Raw genomic sequence first — 20,323 nt, forward strand, 5'->3', positions numbered from 1 at the left:
AGATTCTCTATTCTATAGCATTTAAGCATATCCTTGTGATGTTATTTAAAGTGTGTTTAACAGTGATTATATGAAGTATTTTTAGAGTGTATTTGATAGTGATTTTAAAAAACGTCTTTAATCATTATAACATTTGAATAATAAAAAATTTTAAATATTAAAAATATTAGAAACATTTCTTAAAATCATTGTACTGTACGAGCTTTTAATGTTTGAAGTTTGAAAATCACTTTGGATTAATGTAAACTCTTTTAATGTTTGAAGTTTGAAAATCACTTTGGATTAATGTAAACTTAGATAATAATTTTTAACGGAAGATTATAAAGATTGTATTTGCATTTAAAATAATTTTTTTTTTAAAAAAGCGCTATATTTCCTAATGATGGGAAATAAAAAACAGGTCCCTAATTTTAAACATGTCAATGCACATTCCTAGGGTGAAATCCCTTTAAATCAAATGCTTCATTCCTCATTTTTATCAATTTATCAATTCGATATGATATTAATTATTGGTTTGACAATAATTTTAGAACATGCTTTTAGTTTAAAAAATATATTTAAAAAAATTATATGCTTAATAAAATTAAAAAAATACTTTTAAAAATAAATAAAAAATCATTAATAGTATTTTTTGAATAAACACTTTAAAAATAATTATTCTAAAAATATTTTAATTAAAATTATTTTAAATAAAATTATTGTCAAACGTATTCTAAAATTATGATTTAATTTATCGAACCAACCCGTATCTATTTAGTCCACCAACATTTCCCATTTTACTTTCTATATATTGAAATCACATGTGAAAGGAGATTTTCATATAGAGTCTTTGAATTCAAACATGATTTAAAAGGGAAAATTGATGGATCGTTGAGCTTGGACTTAAAGAGTTTGAACCTCTTGTAGCCAATCCAATCTTTTCCATGACTTGTACTCCACGTGAGCTAGAGTTAGAGTCCATTCTACGCCGGTGGGATTGGCCAACTTCCTAGGACCAATGTCATGGAGGCACGTGGGGGATTCCATTAATTTTGGGCAGTCAAAGCCAAATAAGAATTCTTTAGCATGCCTCAAATTAATTGGTAAATCAATTCCTTTGTATTATGATGGGGATGTCCACTTTCTTCCTTAATCCCCTGCTTGCTTTCCGAGAAGCTCCTTTCATGAATATCCATGCTTGAAAATTTTTTTAGGGTTTTGTTTAATTCTCTTATAAAAATGATTTTAATACTCATTTTGACTATAGTTGTTAAATCGAAAGTTTTTCAAAACAAGGAAAAAAAAATTGTTTTTGAATTGTCAAAAGTCCATACCCTAATATTAGTTGAAGCCCAAGCCCAAGACCAAGACCAAGCCCAAGCCCATTAGGTAGAAAGGGCCCAGTGATCCTTGTTTTTTCTCTTAAATAATTTTCTTTCAGCCCATTCTTTTTGCCATCGGGAGCCATGGTGTCTTCGAAAACGGCGGCGACGACAGCCTCACGCGCCAAGAAGCCGAAGGAGCAGCGGCTAAGCAAAGCCGACCGGTCTTCATACTTCGCTAGAAGGGAAGCCGCGAAGGTCCTGCAGTGCGTTCTCCAAGGAGACGCTAAGCGGCGAGCCGTCGGCTCCATCAAATCGCTGGTCTATAGCCCCTCGGTGAGGAACAAGAAGGCCACCTTCGCGCTCGTCTGTCAAACTCTGAAGCGTAAGTTAGCAGCGTAATGCTTTGTTTGGTTGTTGAGAAACTGTAGGAAAGTGGGTGAAATTGAAACTTTACTGCTTAAGACTCGATTCATTGCAACACTGCAAATACTCACTCTTTTTTTTTTTCCCTCTCTCTCTTTCTTTTTGGTTTGTTTTCAGATCTTTCAATTATCAAGGATGTTTTGGACTCTGCTAGGATTCTAAATGCCAAGTGGAAGGTACAAAGACTCATTTCTAACATCACTGTTATGCAATTTTGAGAGCTAAAATCGATAAATGCTCTTAAATGTAAGAAAAGTACTTTAAAAAATGCTATGTATAATTAAAGCGTTATTATAGCTTATGCCTTTGGATCACTTCCAATGATTGCTAGTATTAATTAGTTACAAGAAGTTTGCAGGATTTGATAGTTATTTTTTATTTTAATTTTTTTTTTATGGTTAATAATATCTTGTCTATGATTGATGTTGCAGAGGCAAGAGGGATTGATGTATATAATCACTTACGATATTCTATTTGGGCAGGTAATTTTGTCCAATATCTATGGTAGCTTTGATTTATTTTCAAATTTAATTTGTTTGGAGGAATCAAACACCTTAAGGGTTACTCTCGGAAGCAAAATGGTTAGTGGAAAAATTACACAGGGAGTTATAGCTCAAGAGGCAAATTTGTTTGATGAGTGAAGCATATAAACCATTGCATATATTATAATGATTATTATTTGGGCATGATTTTATGAGATAGGACTTAGTTTTTATAGTTGAATGGGTTGAGTTCAATACATGTGGTTCGAGGTTTTCAAATGGTTCCAAAGTCCTAGAATAACAAGGACGGTTTCTTGGTTAACAGAGGGGCAGTAACAGTCTTGAAATTTAAGTGACACTTTTGCCACCCTCGATTTTGTTTTCCCTAGTTTTGGTTTTATGGAGTTATCATTTCTTTGTTTGTCTATCTGTGAGCATTGTTTTTTCATCATTTTCTTATCTCTCTTTGTATAGAAGAAATTGTGAAAATAACCCTTTGGAGGTTATTTTGTTAATGTTGAAGTATGGTAACTTTTTAGAAGGTGTTCCTTGTTTAGGTGACATTTTAGTTGCTTTAAAGTCCTCGTTAACGTGGAATATCTTGTAAGAGGCCTTGGTATTGAATTTTAAATTATGATCTTTAAATAAATGGAATTTTATCGTTGAAGAGTGATAGTTTCATCTCTTATTTGTCGTTGCTCTTCATTTTAATTTATGTAGTGATATTTTGACATGAACTCTTTTCTTTAGGAAATTTCATCAGTTGGTGATGCAGAGAAATTTCTACTGCTTCAGAAAGATGCTATACAGTTAGCTCTAGCACGGCTTTTGGTGCGAAAGAAGGTGAAACGTGTTGAAGACTTGATGGCTCTTTATCAAATTCCTGGTATGTGTCTGTTTTGCTTTCATGCTCATGGTGGATTTAGCATTTTGGAGGCTAATTGTGCTCAGTCATACAATTGTTAGAGTGGATTATTCAGCCTTTCAGTTACTTATGTTTTCCTATGGTTAAACATGATTGGCATTCAGGGAGAAACTGCTTTTGTTTAGTATAAATTTCTAAAGGTTGCTTGAAATACTTGCCATATAGATATCATAAGGTGGACTGGGAAGAGGGGATAGAATATTTGCAGAAATATTTTTATGATTTATGCTTTTGGTCTGCTCAGTTCTCACTTTTTATTTTCATGCCAGCTCCAGGTTGCTTTTTCCCTGATAGGCATATTTGTCTCTATTTTTTTGGTTGTAGATAAGGTTAGATAATTTATATAAGGTGATTAAGCTATTTGACCTTGTTAGCAATTTCCATTCATGTCTGGGACAGAGATGCATAGAAAGATAAAATATCTTTCATACACATGTTCACTAAATCTGGTTGATAATTTCTGTTGCAGATGTTTCAAAACCTCGTTTTGTTCGTGTAAATACTCTGAAGTTGGATGTTGAGTCTGCCTTCCACGAGTTAGGGAAACAGAACATGGTAACTTCCATCAATTTATATGAAACATTTCCAACACATTGTAAGACAATAGTTTTCTCAAGTCTTAGTCAGAACATTGGAGGACAATAGTTTTCTAAAGTCTTAGTCAGAACTACCTTAGACAATTTTGTAGATTGAGATAGACAATTTAAGTGTTCATTGTTACTTATTGGTAATTGTTTATTCTTTCATATTGCTTTTCTCTGCTTCAATGCAGGACCATTTCTATATTCATTTGTTCTACCAAACTGACATGTCTTGACACATAGTCATGTTGGATCCTTTCTATCTTTGTCAGGAACAGACGTCATTGTGTCTGTTACATAGTTTTGGTGTGAACTCATAGTTTCTCATGTAAACATTCCTCCTAGTCCTTCTAAATGTGATGCATCATCAATTTTTGAGTCATGCTTCTCTCTTTGGGGGTCATTTTGTATGTGGCCTAATGCTGGTTTGTGCTTTGAATAGGTTCAGAAAGATGATATGGTTCCTGACTTGTTAATACTCCCACCAGGTAGTGATTTGCATAATCATCCTCTGGTCAGAAATGGTAGTGTTTTCATGCAAGTAAGAATTTGATAAATTTTCCAGTTTAAAAGCTCCTTAATGTGGTCCAGATTCTTATTATACGTTTTTTTTTCCATCAAAAAAATAGTAAAGATCTCCATTTTCATCTATACCTGTAGTTTAAATTATAAACATTTGTTTCTTAGGGGAAAGCAAGCTCAATGGTGGCGGTAGCACTTGGGCCAGAGCCTGGATGGGAGGTCAGTCATGCTTGTGTCATTCATATTGGTGATTAAGTTTTTTACTTAGCAGAGATAATGCTTGTTCCCTTCTTTTGCTGCTAGCGTCAATAGCTAAGACAGTGCCTCATAAGAGAGCTTAAATCAGCACATGCCTTGATGAATCTGGCCTATCCCCTGTAGCCTCGATGAGTTTTCAATTGGATAAAGGGGAATACTGTGTTTGTAAGGATGATGATATTTAAAGGATGATGATTTTTAAATAATATTTCCTGGAAGAAAAAAAAATATCAACTATATATTGACTGGATGGAGGACATGCATTATGGGGTAGTAAACTAACTAGAGGGTTCCTATGAAAAAAAAAAAACTAGCATGAGGACAATTGAAGGAGAGTGGAACAAGTCCCTATCTTTTGTAGTGGTTGTTGTCAATCCCTACCATTTGGCATTTGTTGTGGAAGTTGATTGGGCGTGTATCAAAGAAGAGGCCCTATTGCTTGTATTTGTTAACCCATGCTCAATTTATTTTCTATGAAGGTTCTTGATGCATGTTCAGCTCCAGGAAACAAGACCGTGCACCTTGCTGCACTTATGAATGGAAAGGGAAAGATTATAGCATGTGAACTGGATAATGAAAGGGTTAAACGTTTAGAGGACACTGTCCGACTTTCTGGGGCTGCTAGTATCCTTTCATTGGCATTTGACCGATCACTATTATTTGCTTGTGTTGGGTGTTTGTGTAGCTTGCTTTCAGTTCTGAACTGATCAGTGATCTAACTGTGACTTGAGATTTCCTGTTTATATGAACTGAAAGGTGCTCCAAATTGTCTACACTCTCTCATAAACAGCGTCTTCTCGATCTTTTCCTTTTCATTTATTACATTTTCACTGCTGTAAGCGGAATTTGTAGGTTAATTTCTCATTGTTTATGAGATTGTTTATGTTCAATTTTTGGTATTTTGTCCTTGTGGACTTAACATGGCTGATAGACATAGAAGTTTTGCACGGGGACTTTTTAAACCTAAATCCGATGGATCCATCATACTCAAAGGTAAAGTTTAGAGGACTATGGATAGTTCAAGGTTCTCATATAGCTGTTATATGTAATGGGGGTTTGTCTCCTGTACTGCATGTGCTGAGTCAAACTATATTCTGTGTCTGTTCTTTGTTCATAATTAAATGAAGATTTGCAGGTTCGTGCTATTCTCTTAGATCCTTCCTGCTCTGGATCTGGAACCACTGCCGAGAGATTAGATCATCTGCTCCCGTCATATGCTGCAGGTAGGTTTAGCTTAATCCATAAATTATTTTCTGGTCATGCCTCTCTGTCTCTCTCTCTGTGTGTGTATATATATATACACACACATATATTTGTTTAAATCAGGAAATGCCTTGTCTTTTCCGTGCTGAAACTGTTCTTTGGACCTTTCTTTAGCACTCTGCTAAGTATGAATTCGAAGGACTGGAACACAGGTTAAACAACCAAAAACCCCAAATGTGGAAAAGGAAAAAATGGTTCAGGCTCTTTGAACTATGCAAGAGAAACAAAAATCAATTTTGTCTAGCTTGCTTTGAAGTTCTGTTGGATGTCAAATGTCATACACAGTGACTCTCCTGTGTTTGAGTATATTTGTATGGTCAATCTAGGCAGATCAGTTTACATACCGAATAGAAAATTTTATTCTATATATAAAAAAAAATGTTTTTATTCTTAGTCTCTTTTGCCTTCTAAATTACACAGGCGATGCCACAGATGTTGCTGGCACAGAAAGGCTAAACAAGCTTGCTGCTTTTCAAAAGAAGGCTTTGGAACATGCATTATCTTGTAAGTAGCTTATTTTTCTGTGGACATTTGGGTCTGTTGTTCCTCTTATTATTTCTTCTCCCCAGGTTTGAAATATACGTCTGGAAATTTTATCATCTACAGTTCACGTGGGGTTTATCAGATAAGATATAGTCACCATTCAACATTTGTTTAATGACATTTGCCCCCAATGTACCAACATGCAATGTTTGATCTTATAAGAGTGATCTCTTTTCACTCGAGGCCTACTCGATTCGTTCCATGGAGCAAATGTATCTCATATCGGAGGGAATTGTGTAGCCTAAACACCAAATTATCTTTTTATTCATTGTTGGTCCACTACCTAACAACTTAATCTTTTAGATCATTTAATAACTCTATGGTGGTATCAAAGCCTTGTTTTATGGGGATTGTTGTTAAAAGTCGAAATTAGCTTAACCACTGCATAAAAGCTTAGTAGCTTGATAGAAATAAGACTCAATTGCAACCCAGGATCAAAATTTAGTGTCTTCATTGGATAATGTTCTGTTGGGCTGCGATTTTTGAAGACTCACCCTCTTGCCCTTGCTGCATGACACTAAGAAATTTATTACCTGCTATTCTAAATTCGTAACTCCCTCTGGCCCTTGTTTTTTCATAGTAAAATATGTTATCTTCTATTGCAGTTCCAGCAGTCGAGAAAGTTGTCTACAGCACATGCTCCATCCATCAAATTGAAAATGAAGACGTAATCAAATCTGTCCTACCCCTTGCTGCATCACATGGTTTTCAACTCGCAACACCATTCCCTCAGTGGCCTCGGCGTGGCCTCCCTGTTTTTGAAGGCTGTAAGTAATGTTTTACCAAGATATTGAGTTCTAGTTCATATAAGCACGGAGTTATTAATAACTTTTGTTTTTTGTTATTTGTATTAAAAATTTTCAGCTGAACATCTGCTTCGAACCCATCCAGTTGAGGACAAAGAGGGCTTCTTCATTGCTCTGTTTGTCAGAAAGAGCATTGCCAGAAGCTTGGAACAGCCAATCAAAACCCGTAAGAACAACAAGGTGAAATCTGCCAAAAGAAATGCAACCATGAACCATAATAAATCTGTGATGCCTTTTCCTTTCACTAGACTGTCCAAATTGTTGCTACATTCTCATCTGAGATTACAGACTTACAAGAAACTAAATCTGTCTACTTGAAATACTCCCAAGACTATAAAATACTTTTCTTTTGCCTATTAGACTCTTATGTAACCCCAAAAGTTCAAAATTCTTAAGGAAATGTCCTTGATCTCTTTGTTTTCCTGTTATTGCTTCAAATCCCTGTAAGTATGCTCTTATTTTGCTTGGAATTGCTTAGGTAGGAAAACAACTTATGAACTTACTTATAATATAAGTAGAGGTACTCCATTGATAGGATGCTCAAAACTACATACTGATAAAGAAAGCCTGAGCTTCATCACTAGAAACCACACACACAACCATGGTCCATACTTAAACCTATTATCCACCACATTTTTTACCATAAAATCCACCAAAACCCCAAGGATCTTAGGCGATCTTCACCTCAATGGTCTTGGGTTTCTTGGGCTCCGGCGGAGGCAACTTCTCCACTGTGACGGTCAACACCCCATCCTGACAAATCGCGGAGATCTTGTCAGTATTGGCATTCTCAGGCAACACAAACTTCCTCATAAACTTCCCCACCCTTCTCTCCATTTTTACATACTTGGCGCCTTCCTTCTCCTCCTCGCGCTTCCTCTCTCCGCTGATCACCAGCACATTGTCGTCCTCCACCTGCACCTTGATGTCGCCGGACTTCAGCCCCGGCATGTCGATGATGAAGGCGTAGGAATTGGGGTACTCCTTGACGTCCGCCGGCGTCGCAGCCATGGCCTTAGCATCGCGGACGTAGGTGCGAGTGGGGGCGCTGACGGACTTGTCGGAGTCGTCGGCGGCGTCGAGCATGTGTTGGAGGGCTGAGAAGAGTGGAGAGTCGAGGCCAATCATTCTCAAATCCATGTTGGGTTTCAGAGATTCGTTGGTGTGAGACTATGAACAACTACAACTGCTGAATCGGAAACGCTTGAATGTTGAAGAAATGTGAGGCGGTGGTGTGGTTTTTATAGGACATGAGTTGGGGAAACAAAGGAAGGTTCTGGAAATAATGGGAAGGGGAAGAATTGGGAACTTCTGGGAGAATCTGTTTGATTTTTCTCCGGTGGTTCCAGAAGTTGATGGAAGTTTCCTTTAAATGACTAAAATGCCCTTTTATACGTGAGGTATATTTTCCTTTCCCATGGACTAACTGGCATATAGTGTTTCTATTAACGTAGTTTTATTGGAAATGTTTTCTTAAAATATATTCTTAGAGAATTATTTTTAATGGAAATATATATAAATATTTTGAAGTGTTTTTAGACATCTACACGTGGTTTTCAACTTTTTAAATTTTATTAAATGCATAATTTTTCTTTAAAAACCTTTTTTTTAATGCTAAAAAGTACTTTTTAAAAGCATTATCAGCTATGCCTTAAATTATTTATCCTTTAATTTAGGCCAAATTTTAAAAGCAATTAAAAACATTTTCTATTGTTTGGAGGAAAAAAAAATTACGTACTAAAATTTTTAGAAAATATTTTAAGAAATTTGAATTTGAAGAATTACTTAAAATGATTCTAGGATAAAGGAATTTTTTACAAAAATTACTTTTATTAAATAATATATACTAAAAAAACATTTTTTTATATTTTATAATCAAACACTTAATGATTTTTTAAAAGTGTTTTCAATGAGCACTAAAAGTTTTAAGCTCTTTTGAAATCAAATTTTTATAAATGTTAACCTGGTTTTGAAGAAAATGTTTAAGATTTAAAAATGATTTTAACATTAAAAAAAAGAAGTAAAAAATGATACTTATTTAAAACACACACGCCCCCGCGCGCACATATATATATATATATATATATATATATTAATTTATATAATTTTTTTAATATTTAATAAAAAATTTATCATTATTATTTTTATCATGATTTTAATTAAATAAAAAAAAAGATTAAAGTGATATTTATTTTTTAAAACTTAATGTCAAACTTTAAAGTGATTGATTGTTTTTATTTTTATTTTTATTTACTTATTACTTATTTTTTTAAAATATTGACTAAATAAAAAAATATTTGAATTTTTGTTAAATATTAAAAATAATTTTTTGAAATAACCAAAATATGATCCTCATTTTATTAATATTTGATACTTAATAAAAATAAAATAATAAAAAAACAAAGCTTTAAGTTAGAGTTAAGTTAAATTAAATTCTATCTAAATTTAATTTAAAAAAAAAAAAACTATTTAAGCCTCAATTCCATATAAATTATTTATTATTTTTAGTAATAGGTAATAAATTAAAATCTAAGCAAAGGCATAATTTTGAAATACACTAATCTAACAAAAATTATTCAAGGAAGTACAAAAGTTTCTACTTTTGCAAAACAACTTCAAATACATCTGAAGATTGGATTGAATGTAATATTATTAAGCAGTACGAATTTAATTCTACAGGCTCAAATTAAAATTTAAATATGTAATACAAAGAAAATATCATAGGATTTTTTTCTTTGAATTTTAATACACACCCACAATACCACATATTGACCGTTAAAAATCCAGAAAAACCCTCCCAAAACCCTTGATATTTCAAGCAATTTTGACCTCAATGGTCTTGGGCTGCTTGGGCTCCGGCGGGGGCAGCTTCTCAACGGTGACGGTCAACACGCCATCTTGACAAACCGCAGAGATCTTATCAGTATTCGCATTCTCCGGCAACGCAAACTTCCTCATAAACTTCCCCACCCTCCTCTCCATTCTCACGTACTTTGCGCCTTCCCTCTCCTCCTCCCGCTTCCTCTCTCCGCTGATCACCAGCACATTGTCGCCCCCCACATGAACCTTGATGTCACCGGACTTCAGCCCCGGCATGTCGATGATGAAGGCGTAGGAATTCGGGTACTCTTTGACATCCGCCAGCGTAGCAGCCATAGCCTTGGCGTCGTGGACGTAGGTGCGAGTAGGTGAGCTGACTGATTTGTCGGAGCCGTCGGCGGCGTCAAGCATGTGTTGGAGGGCTGAGAAGAGTGGAGAATCGAGGCCCATCATTCTCAAATCCATATTGGGTTTCAGAGATTTGTTGCTGAAAAATGTGCAAGTGCTTGAATGTTTGGAGAATTAAGAGGTGGTGGGGTGGATTTTATAGGGGAGAGAGTTGGGAAACAGAGGAAAGTTCTGGAAAGAATGAGAAGGGGAAGAATTGGGAGCTTCTGGGAGGTTCGTGGATTTTTCAACAACGGTACGGAAATGTTATGGAAGCTTCCTTTAAACAACTAAAATGCCCTTTTTGTAGGTGGGGCATGGTTTCATACGAGTGTGTAAAAAGAATCAAAATGTCTTGTAATACTTAAAAATTATTTTTATTAAAAAAGAAAAAAAAATGAAGAGTTTAACAAATTTTAAAAAATAGTTTTTAAAAAATTATACAAAACAATTATTAGACAAAAAAATTTACTAAAATTAATTTGTATAGAAAACTTTTAATGAAGATCACTCTTAAACAAAATCAATACTTGCATGAAAAGTTATTGTTTCTTTTTTAAATCCAAATTTTTTATACATATTTAACTAATTTAAAAGAAAAAATTTATAATTTATTCTTTAAATTAAAATAAAAAGAGGTAACATTATTTTAAATAGTTAAAATAAAAATTGATTTTCCTTTTCATTGTTTTGATATTGGTGGGTATTTATGATGTCATTATTATAAATTTCTTTGTACTTGATTTGATGAATGCTCTTCACTTTCCTTCCAATTTCTTCGATCACTCTTGAATCTTGGAAAAACTTTATAATTTTAAGGGTAATGTTTCTTAGGAAGATCAGTTACCCATCTTCCCTAAACATACAATGAAGCTTCCAAACAGAAGAGAGATACACCGAAGAAGAAGAGAAACAGAGCAGAAGGCTTTCATTGGTACTCAAAACTACATATTTATAAAGAAATCATCAGATTCTGTGTAGAAGCCAATGACCCAAATTCAAACCCACACCAAATTCACACTAACTCCGATCAAACAAGCTTATCAGCGATTATCCATTAACAAATCATGAACATTTAAGCCATCTTAACCTCAATGGTCCTGGGCTTCTTGGGCGCCGGCGGTGGGAGCTTCTCAACTGTGACGGTCAACACTCCATCTTGACAAACCGCGGAGATCTTATCAGTATCCGCATTCTCCGGCAAAGCAAACTTCCTCATAAACTTCCCCACCCTCCTCTCCATTATCACGTGCTTGGCGTCTTCCTTCTCTTCCTCGCGCTTCCTCTCTCCGCTGATCACCAGCACATTGTCGTCCTCCACCTGAACCTTGATGTCGCCGGATTTCAGCCCCGGCATGTCGACGATGAAGGTGAAGGAATTCGGGTACTCCTTGACGTCCACCGGCGTAGCCGCCATGGCCTTGGCGTCGCGGACGTAGGTGCGAGTGGGTGCGCTGACGGACTTCTCGGAGTCGTCGGCGGCGTCGAGCTTGTGTTGGAGGGCAGAGAAGAGTGGAGAATCGAAGCCCATCATCCTCAAATCCATGTTGGGTTTCAGAGATTTGTCGTGTCAGATTGTGAATAACTGCAAGTGCAACTGCGAATGTGGAAGTGCCTGAATGTTGGAGGAAATCGTAGGTAGTGGTGTGGTTTTTATAGAAGACAGAGTTGGGAAACAGAGGAAGGTTCTGGAAAGAACAAGAAAGAGGAGAATTGGGAGTTTGGCTCTGCTGATTTTGCTCCAAGGGTTCCAGAAACTTGTGGAAGTTTCTTAAAAATGACGAAAATACCCCTATCTTTGTTCATACCTTTTATGGAAGTTTTATTTCAACTTACCCAATGATTTACAAATCTTCTAAAAATTATGATTTTGATCTATGCTTATTTTAGATACCAATGCAAATACGATCTAAGATTCACCTCAATACAAATTTATTTATCAAAATTTAAATTTAAAACACCAGAGATTAAATTTAATCAATACAAATTCAATCTCCTACAAAAAAAAAAAAAAAAAAAAAAAAAAAAAAGGACCTTATGATATAGTTGTCAACCAGAGGAAACACCACCTTACTAGCTTTTTTACTTGCCATGAAATCTTAAAATTTTTGCAGGAAAAAAATGAAAACAGACCAAGGAAAAGAAAAGGTAGACTTTAATCCTTTATTGACGGTACTGAAAATTCAGAACTGCACATTGCAGTGTAATGAAGAGATCACCATCTTCATCACGCCTAGCAATTGACCAAGATCAAACCCAAACAAAAGCCACCTGGGCACACCCACAATACCATATTGTTTGCTATTAAAAACCCAGAAAAACATTCCCAAAACCCTCAATATTTCAAGCAATTTTGACCTCAATTGTCTTGGGCTTCTTGGGCTCCGGCGGTGGCAGCTTCTCAACAGTGACGGTCAGCACCCCATCTTGACAAACCGCGGAGATCTTATCAGTATTCGCATTCTCCGGCAGTACAAACTTCCTCATAAACTTCCCCACCCTCCTCTCCATTCTCACGTACTTGGCGCCTTCTTTCTCCTCCTCACGCTTCCTCTCGCCGCTGATCATCAGCACATTGTCGTCCTCCACCTGAACCTTGATGTCGCCGGATTTCAGCCCCGGCATGTCGATGATGAAGGAGTAGGCATTCGGGTACTCCTTGACGTCCGCCGGTGTCGCAGCCATGGCCTTGGCGTCGCGGACGTAGGTGCGAGTGGGAGCGTTGAGAGATTTATCAGAATCTTCAACGGCGTCGAGCATGTGTTGCAGGGTTGAGAATAGTGGAGAATCAAAATCCATGACCCTCAAATCCATCCCGCTTTGCAGCGATTAGTCTGTTAGATTGGCGACGATTTGTAAATGAAAATGCAGAACTGATTTTCTGATGACGAAACCTCGGCCGTGGTGTGGTTTTTATAGGTGGTGGGTTTGGCTTTGGGAATAAGAGGAAGTTTCTCGAAGAAGGGAGAAGAGGAACATCGGTAACTAGCTTCTGGAAGGATCTATGGACTTTCTTAGAAGTTACAACGGTATAAGAAGTTGCTGGAATGTTCTTTATTATTGACTAAAATGCCCTTCTTTTTTCTTTGTCTTTTTTTGATATGTATGAGAAATTAATACAAGATATTTTTATTAGGAGAAAGTCATATTTTGTATGTCAAAAAAAATTATTGATTATTTATGTAAGTCATATTATTTTATCCTTTTAAATCAAATAAGTCTAATAATTAATTGGTAAGCAAAATAAGTCAAATAATTTTTGGCTCTCAAAAGGGATCTAGGCTGATGTAAAATCTATGATCAAGGAGTTTCGGGCTACAGGATCTGAAATTTTAGTTAATGAAAATGCAACAATAAAAATAGGGAAACTACATTCTGACTTGGAAGTCATCTGCTACAGGATCCAAAAGCCAATGACCATCAGAAACACCAAACCCAACCCAAAATCACATAAAATCCAAGATATTAACACAAGCTCCCATCCATGGCCGCAAATTTCCAAACCCCAAATGTTCAAGCAAACTTCACCTCAATGGTCTTGGGCTTCTTAGGCTCCGGCGGTGGTAGCTTCTTAACGGTGACGGTCCACACCCTATCTTGACAAACCGCAGAATCCTATCAGTATCCTCATTCTCCGGAAAAACAACCTTCCGCGTACCTTCCTCTCCATCCTCGCGTATTTGGCGCCTCCCTCTCTCCGCTGATCACCAGCACGTTGTCGTTCTCAACTTGAACCTTGACGTCCGCCGGGGTCGCAGCCATGGCCTTGGCGTCGCGTACGTGGGTGCGGGTTGGAGCGCTGACAGAGTTGTCGGAGACAAGTCATGACCAGCAGAGTATTTCCCGAGGGGGCGCCGCCTGACACCATAACAAGCATTGTGAAGTTCCTCAAGTTTCACAGTTTCACTTGATAAGAGCTCCTTCCCGAGAAAAAGCGGACTCCATAATCACCGATCAGAGCACGCCAAGGAGAAACTATAAAGCCAGACTAGGGATAAGCAAGAGATAGATGAAAAAAGGGAGGAGAGCAAAACACTTCACGATATCAGCCTGCTGGTTCCAATGAGGCTGGCCGACACTTCCCAGCAATTCATTAGGATCTTGTGGTCTCAAAAGGTTCTTGTACCAGCAATACTTAAAACTACAAACTCATAAAGAATCATAGCTTTTGTGTAGAAAAGCAAATGATTGATCAAAATCAAACCCAGACCAAATTCACGCAAATCCCAATTACACATGCTTATCAGGAATTACCCACTCAAAACCACAAAGATTTAAGCCATATTCACCTCAGTGATCTTGGGTTTCTTGGGCCCCGGCGGCGGCAGCTTCTGCACGGTGACGGTCAAAACCCCATCCTGACATTTCGCATCGATCTGATGAGTGTGCGCATTCCCTGCAACGCAAACTTCCTCATAAACTTTCCCATCCTCCCCTCCATTCTCACGTAGTACTTGGCGCCTTCCTTCTCCTCCTCGCGCTTCCTCTCTCCGCTGATCACCAGCACATTGTCGTCCTCCACCTGAACCTTGATGTCTCCGGGCTTCATCCCCGGCATGTCGACAATGGAGGTGTAGAAGTTCGGGTACTCCTTGACATCCGCCGGTGTCACGGAGTCGTCCGCGGGCGTCGCGACCCGAACACCGGTGTCGCGGCCTAGCCTTAGCCTTGCGAGCGTTGGTCCTAGTGGGATTGCTGACGAGTTCGGCAGAGGGGGTTAGGAAGGGTGGCGAATCCAAGGCTCTTATTCTCAAATCCATGTTGGGTTTCAGAGATTTGGTGACGTGAAACTGGAAACAACCGCTAATGCGAAGCGAATGTTAATGTCGAAGAAGGCGCAAATGCTCCAGACAGAATCAGAAGTATAATTTTGGTCATTTCAATTACCAAAATACCCCTCAGCTTCTGGAGGCGTGTCCTCCTTCAAAGGCAGCTTGACAACAAATCATGAGCCCTTCTTCGAAGTCAATAAAACGTTTTTACAAGTTTAGATAATTTTATTTCAAAAGGTTAATAAGGCATTTGGTAAAATTCAGTATTTAATATTTAATGATTTAATGTAATTTTTCAATTTAATTATGTTTAAATTATTAAGTAATAATAATTTATTAAGTTGATTTAATAAGTCATTTTAAGTTTTAAGTTACAATGTCAAGTTCCCTGGCCAAAATTCAATCACCCAAAGAAAAAACATAATCAAACTCTCAGCCAGAGGAAACACCAGCAAATCTTCTGTTTGGTAACGTCCAATGCTTTTTTTCCTGCCTTCAGAGTTCAGATCTTAAAAATATATCTGAAAAAAATAAAAAGGAGGAAAGGAAGAGTAAAGGGTAACTTCATTGATAGTACACAACACTACACATTAGACTATTCTTGAGAAATCACCTACTTCATCACGACATCGCCAGCAGCCATTGACCCAAAATCAAACCCAAACAAAGCCTCCTGTGCCAGACCCACTTTACCACATTATTTCCTACTAAACAAAACCCTCCCAAAATCCCCAATATTTCAAGCAATTTTGACCTCAACGGTCTTGGGCTTCTTGGGCTCCGGCGGTGGCAGCTTCTCAACGGTGACGGTCAACACCCCATCTTGACAAACGGCAGATATCTTATCAGTATTCGCATTCTCTGGCAACACAAACTTCCTCATAAACTTCCCCACCCTCCTCTCCATTCTCACGTACTTGGCGCCTTCCTTCTCCTCCTCCCGCTTCCTCTCTCCGCTGATCACCAGCACATTGTCGTCCTCCACCTGAACCTTGATGTCGCCGGACTTCAGCCCCGGCATGTCGATGATGAAGGCGTAGGAATTCGGGTATTCCTTGACGTCAGCCGGAGTCGCAGCCATGGCCTTGGCGTCGCGGACATAGGTGCGGGTTGGAGTGTTGAGAGACTTGTCGGAATCGTCGCCGGTGTCGATCATGTTTTGTAGAGTTGAGAAGAATGGACAATCAAAACCCACGATCCTCAAATCCATTTTGCTGTTTAGCAATTAGTTTGTGAGATTTGCGAAGATGAGTAACTGGAAGTGTTAGAATTGATTTTCCGATGAGGAATTCGCGGGTGGTTGTGTGGTTTTTATAGGTGTTGGGTTTGGCTTTGGGAAGCAGGGGAAGTTTCGGGAAGAAAGGAGAAGAGAGGCATTGGTAGGTTCTGGAAGGTTCTATGATTCTCTTGCAAGTTAGAACGGTAAAAAGAAGTTGCTGGAAGATTCTTGCGTATAGACTAAAATGCCCTTTTGCCCCTCATTCTGCAAAATACTCTATAGATGAGTTGAATTCTATAGTAATTAAGAAAATAATCTAACTTTACTCCGGAAAAACCCCAAAACGCTGAGGTCTTTTTAATAAATTTAGACATCATTACCTCAAAGGTCAAAAAACCATCTTGACATATTAGAGATCCTAAAGTATTTGCATTCTCTGACAATCGAAACTTCTTCATAAACTTGCCTAACCTCCTCTCTGTTCTCACATACTTGGCGCCTTCCTTCTCTTCCTCGAGCTTCCTCTCTTCGTTGATCACCAGCACATTGTCATCCTCCATCGGGACTTTGATGTTATCGGGCTTCAGCCTTAATTGTGACATCCCACATTGGATATGGGAGAAGATTTCTAGCGCTATATAAGTATGAACTTCTCTTAACCCTGTAGACGTGTTTTAAAGTCGTAAGGGTCTCTTTGAGTCTAAAACGGATAATATCTACACGGTTGGGAACGAGTCGTTACAAATGGTATCAGAACCAGACTCTCAACCTCGATGTGTGGTTTGTTTGATCCCGTAAATGTGTTTGTTTGTTTGGCCCCACAATCCCATGGGACACAACAAGGACGTTGTGTCTGCATGAAGAGCGTTTGTAACATCTCACATTGGATAGAGGGGAAAGTTTTTGGCACTATATAAGTATGAAAGACCTCTTTAGGTCTAAAACGAATAATATCTACACAGTTGGTACCAGGAGGGCAACCTTATCGTCCTTAAGTCTTGGACTTGGGTTCGAATCCTGGGGAGGCCACTCTGTGACGCCCTTGACTGGCACAGAGCCAAATATACTCAAAACAAATGACGTCCCAACACTCTCCTTTCTTACGTACTTGGAACCTTCCTTCTCCTCCTCCCGCTTCCTCTCTCCGCTGATCACCAGCACATTGCCGTCCTCCACCTGAACCTTGATGTCGCCGGACCTCAGCCCCGGCATGTCGACGATGAAGGTGTAGGAATTCGGGTACTCCTTGACGTCAGCCGGCGTCGCCGCCATGGCCTTGGCGTCCCGGACGTAGGTGCGGGTGGGAGCGTTGAGAGACTTGTCGGAATCGTCGCCGGCGTCAAGCATGTGTTGGAGGGTTGAGAAGAGTGGAGAATCAAAACCCATGACCCTCAAATCCATTTTGCTTTTCAGCGATTAGTCTCTGAGATCTGCTAAGATTTGTAAATGAAAATGTTGGAATTGATTTTCTGATGAGGAATTCATGCCGGTGGTGTGGTTCTTATAGGTGGTGGGTTTGGGTTTGGAAGCAGAGGAAGTTTCTGGAAGAAGAGAGAAGAGCAACACTGGTAGCTTCTGGAAGTTTTATGGACCTTCTTACAAGTTAAAACGGAAAAATTCAAATTGACTAAAGTGCCCTTCTGTCTCTATGGCTACAAAATCCCCTTACGTGGACGCCTTTGAATGTTGCTGTAATAAGACAACAATTTAATTTTACTCCTCCGAAAGTCAGGTATTTGTTTTTTGGGAGAATTACGTTTGGAGGTAGATGGACATTCAAATTAACAAAAGGTCCATGTAATTCTTCAAATTGAGCCTAAGACCCAATAAAAGTATGAAAATTGAGTTGAAGGATATCATCTTTCAGTATTTCCAAAAATACCCTTTATTGATTTTGAGAAAAAAAATTAATATTTTTTAAAAATACTTTTATGTAATTTAATATTTTTAAAAATAATTTATTTAATTTAATATTTTTAAAAAATAAATTTATTTAATTTAATATTTAAAAAAAATAAATTTATTTAATTTAATATTTAAAAAAAATAAATTTATTTAATTTAATATTTTAGAAAAAATTTAATTTAATATTTTTTTAAATACTTTAATTTAATTTAATATTTTTGAAAAAAAAATCATTTAATTTAAAATTTTTGAAAACTACTTTTATTTAATTTAGTATTTTTGAAGAAAAATTATTAAAAAAAAATTATTTAACTTAATTTTATAAAATATTTTATATGTGTTCTTAAAGGGTATATTTGTCCGTTACTATTTCATATCCTTCAACTCAATTTGAAGAGTTATATGGACCTTTTGTTAATTTAGGATCCCATCTAACCCCAAAACATAATTCTCCCTTGTTTTTTTTTATTGAAAATAATTTATTTTTGAATGGTTTGTTTTTTCTTTTTCTTATTTACGATTTATTATAAATTTTTTATTGGATAAAAAAAACTAAAATATTTAATTTTTTCTAAACTTAATAATTAATACTATTAAATATTAAAATTTTATTTATAATTAAGTAAAAAAAACCAACACTACTGTAAACCCCCATTTGGGCTCCTCTTCCATGCATTTTTTTTTACCAGGTGTCACAATCCCAAGAAAGCTGGCAGCCATTTTGGAAGAGTGGGGGCTGGTTTCTGGAGGAGCCGAGCATGTTGGGACGTGTGGCCATGGACACCACCACCTTGCCATGGTGGTGGTTGAGGATGGAGACTGGCTGATGGTTGGAACAGGGAAAGACTTGCAAGAGGGGAAAAACAGAGGGCAGGTGAAGGCTGGCAGGGGGTCTTCATTTTTTTGAGGAGAGGCGAACGGGAGAGGGGAGAGACCGGAGAGAGAAGAAACAGAGGAACGAGAGGGAGTTTGAGGGGAAAAACGAGTGGGGATCGTTTTGGAGATAGATTAAGAGCTAGAAACCAAGCATAACAATGCTTGAAGGGAGTTGTCCAGGTACGATTACTAAAGCTCCATGTTTTCTCCTATCTTCATATTGTTTCCTTTTGGTTTCTGCATATTATTTTGTTGGTTGAATCTGAATATAAAAAACCATCATGTTATTGTTGAGCCTGAGATTGTTTTTATGCTTCCACTGTTTGGGTTATGCTCTGGTTTCTTTGTCTCTGTTTTATACCAGATTTGCAACATTTGGAGGTATTATTTACATTCCTATTTTGGACCCCATTTTGAGATTTCTATACATTGGCTCTCAAGTTCACTGGTAACTCATGAAGTAAAGCTTCACTTGTTGACCAGTGATTTATGTTTATGTCATGTTTCTATGATTGTTATTTTTGCTGTGATTTTCCTCTGTTCGTTGACTGTCCATGGTGTCCATCAAGTGGTGCACTTCCACCTAGGGCTTCTCTGATCTGTTGGATAACATACCATTAATTCGAGGAGCTGTGAAAAGAAAGGAAATTTGAATCAATTGCAAAATGCTTTGAGAAGGCTAGTTACAGTTGGGTTGAAGTTACTGTTGGGGATAAATGTATGCCCAAGATCCAATCTATCATGTAATCAACTTTAGTTTTAATAAGGTATTAATTCTTTATTTCATTATCATATCTGTTTAAAATAGTTTATATGATAAGGTCCTTGATTAAAATTTGAAAAATTGTTATCATGATAGAGATTATGATAATGAGAAGCAATTCTTTTAATAATTTTAATCTAAACTGTTCTTGATCATAGGATTATTGTCAACAGGACATCAATAATCCAGATAGATCAATATATATGTGATGGTCTTTATTGGATAAAGATTGATATATCTCATTTGTTAAATTACATATATAGATGATGCACATGTAGATGTGATCATTGAACTGACTCAACTGAGAATTTCTAATGGTTATCTTTACCTTAAATTGTCAATAGGAATTTCTCAAGAAGAAATATAATAGTTTTCTTTGACCTGAGATTATCAAAGTAATTAACAAGTTATTTATTATATTTTAATCCCGGACACCTAATGCCTTAGGGCACTAGTTGAATGGATATTGGATAT

The 20,323-nt window shown here is 37.1% G+C and overlaps 7 protein-coding genes and 2 pseudogenes across 7 annotated transcripts; 1 reads left to right on the forward strand and 8 right to left on the reverse strand.

The window, feature by feature from the left end:
• The first annotated feature begins 1,415 nt into the window (after positions 1-1,415).
• On the forward strand, positions 1,416-8,320 carry LOC100261190 (25S rRNA (cytosine-C(5))-methyltransferase NSUN5). The gene is made up of 13 exons (XM_002279389.5): positions 1,416-1,686; positions 1,845-1,903; positions 2,159-2,209; positions 2,960-3,095; positions 3,604-3,689; positions 4,158-4,256; positions 4,403-4,456; positions 4,975-5,119; positions 5,427-5,488; positions 5,631-5,718; positions 6,179-6,262; positions 6,907-7,068; positions 7,166-8,320. The coding sequence occupies exons 1-13, from the start codon at positions 1,446-1,448 to the stop codon at positions 7,423-7,425; spliced, it is 1,527 nt and encodes a 508-aa protein (XP_002279425.2). The 5' UTR covers positions 1,416-1,445; the 3' UTR covers positions 7,426-8,320.
• Positions 7,777-8,247, reverse strand: LOC100243983 (small heat shock protein 17.3 kDa). The gene is given in 1 exon segment (NM_001280938.1): positions 7,777-8,247. A coding segment is annotated over 1 exon segment (471 nt).
• A 1,387-nt stretch (positions 8,321-9,707) lies between the features above and the next one.
• Positions 9,708-10,566, reverse strand: LOC100261109 (17.3 kDa class II heat shock protein). The gene has a single exon (XM_002280449.4). It carries the CDS (start codon positions 10,390-10,392, stop codon positions 9,922-9,924), a length of 471 nt encoding a protein of 156 aa, XP_002280485.1. The 5' UTR covers positions 10,393-10,566; the 3' UTR covers positions 9,708-9,921.
• Positions 10,567-11,218: 652 nt separating this feature from the next.
• On the reverse strand, positions 11,219-12,008 carry LOC100254252 (17.3 kDa class II heat shock protein). The gene has a single exon (XM_002280461.4). The coding sequence runs from the start codon at positions 11,858-11,860 to the stop codon at positions 11,390-11,392; it is 471 nt and encodes a 156-aa protein (XP_002280497.1). The 5' UTR covers positions 11,861-12,008; the 3' UTR covers positions 11,219-11,389.
• A 443-nt stretch (positions 12,009-12,451) lies between these two features.
• Positions 12,452-13,296, reverse strand: LOC100266315 (17.1 kDa class II heat shock protein). Its single transcript, XM_002280424.5, has one exon. It carries the CDS (start codon positions 13,126-13,128, stop codon positions 12,658-12,660), a length of 471 nt encoding a protein of 156 aa, XP_002280460.1. The 5' UTR covers positions 13,129-13,296; the 3' UTR covers positions 12,452-12,657.
• A 531-nt stretch (positions 13,297-13,827) lies between these two features.
• Positions 13,828-14,552, reverse strand: LOC132253602 (17.3 kDa class II heat shock protein-like; annotated as a pseudogene).
• Positions 14,553-14,588: 36 nt separating this feature from the next.
• On the reverse strand, positions 14,589-15,074 carry LOC100250954 (17.3 kDa class II heat shock protein-like; annotated as a pseudogene).
• Positions 15,075-15,632: 558 nt separating this feature from the next.
• Positions 15,633-16,384, reverse strand: LOC100854120 (17.3 kDa class II heat shock protein). The gene has a single exon (XM_003631761.4). The coding sequence runs from the start codon at positions 16,294-16,296 to the stop codon at positions 15,826-15,828; it is 471 nt and encodes a 156-aa protein (XP_003631809.1). The 5' UTR covers positions 16,297-16,384; the 3' UTR covers positions 15,633-15,825.
• Positions 16,385-16,500: 116 nt separating this feature from the next.
• Positions 16,501-17,876, reverse strand: LOC100256023 (17.3 kDa class II heat shock protein). Its single transcript, XM_010650493.3, has 3 exons — positions 17,421-17,876; positions 16,686-16,813; positions 16,501-16,569 (listed from the first exon to the last, which is right to left on the reverse strand). Exons 1-3 carry the CDS (start codon positions 17,704-17,706, stop codon positions 16,501-16,503), a joined length of 483 nt encoding a protein of 160 aa, XP_010648795.2. The 5' UTR covers positions 17,707-17,876.
• Positions 17,877-20,323: the final 2,447 nt, after the last annotated feature.

The sequence above is a fragment of the Vitis vinifera genome, chromosome 4 (genome assembly GCF_030704535.1).
Source record: "Vitis vinifera cultivar Pinot Noir 40024 chromosome 4, ASM3070453v1".
NCBI classification, from domain to species: domain Eukaryota; kingdom Viridiplantae; phylum Streptophyta; class Magnoliopsida; order Vitales; family Vitaceae; genus Vitis; species Vitis vinifera.

What these genes read in the sequence shown, in the direction of transcription:
- LOC100261190 (XM_002279389.5), top strand. Translation starts at nt 1,446, where the DNA reads ATGGTGTCTTCGAAAACGGCGGCGACGACAGCCTCACGCGCCAAGAAG. An exon ending in CCGACTTTCTGGGGCTGCTA is followed by an intron (nt 5,120 to 5,426) that starts GTATCCTTTCAT and finishes CATGGCTGATAG; the next exon opens with ACATAGAAGTTTTGCACGGG. An exon ending in TTTGGAACATGCATTATCTT is followed by an intron (nt 6,263 to 6,906) that starts GTAAGTAGCTTA and finishes CTTCTATTGCAG; the next exon opens with TTCCAGCAGTCGAGAAAGTT.
- LOC100261109 (XM_002280449.4), bottom strand. Translation starts at nt 10,392, where the DNA reads ATGGATTTGAGAATGATGGGCCTCGATTCTCCACTCTTCTCAGCCCTC.
- LOC100254252 (XM_002280461.4), bottom strand. Translation starts at nt 11,860, where the DNA reads ATGGATTTGAGGATGATGGGCTTCGATTCTCCACTCTTCTCTGCCCTC.
- LOC100266315 (XM_002280424.5), bottom strand. Translation starts at nt 13,128, where the DNA reads ATGGATTTGAGGGTCATGGATTTTGATTCTCCACTATTCTCAACCCTG.
- LOC100854120 (XM_003631761.4), bottom strand. Translation starts at nt 16,296, where the DNA reads ATGGATTTGAGGATCGTGGGTTTTGATTGTCCATTCTTCTCAACTCTA.
- LOC100256023 (XM_010650493.3), bottom strand. Translation starts at nt 17,706, where the DNA reads ATGGATTTGAGGGTCATGGGTTTTGATTCTCCACTCTTCTCAACCCTC. An exon ending in GCGGGAGGAGGAGAAGGAAG is followed by an intron (nt 16,814 to 17,420) that starts GTTCCAAGTACG and finishes AGCTCGAGGAAG; the next exon opens with AGAAGGAAGGCGCCAAGTAT. An exon ending in ATGGTTTTTTGACCTTTGAG is followed by an intron (nt 16,570 to 16,685) that starts GTAATGATGTCT and finishes AGTATTTTGCAG; the next exon opens with AATGAGGGGCAAAAGGGCAT.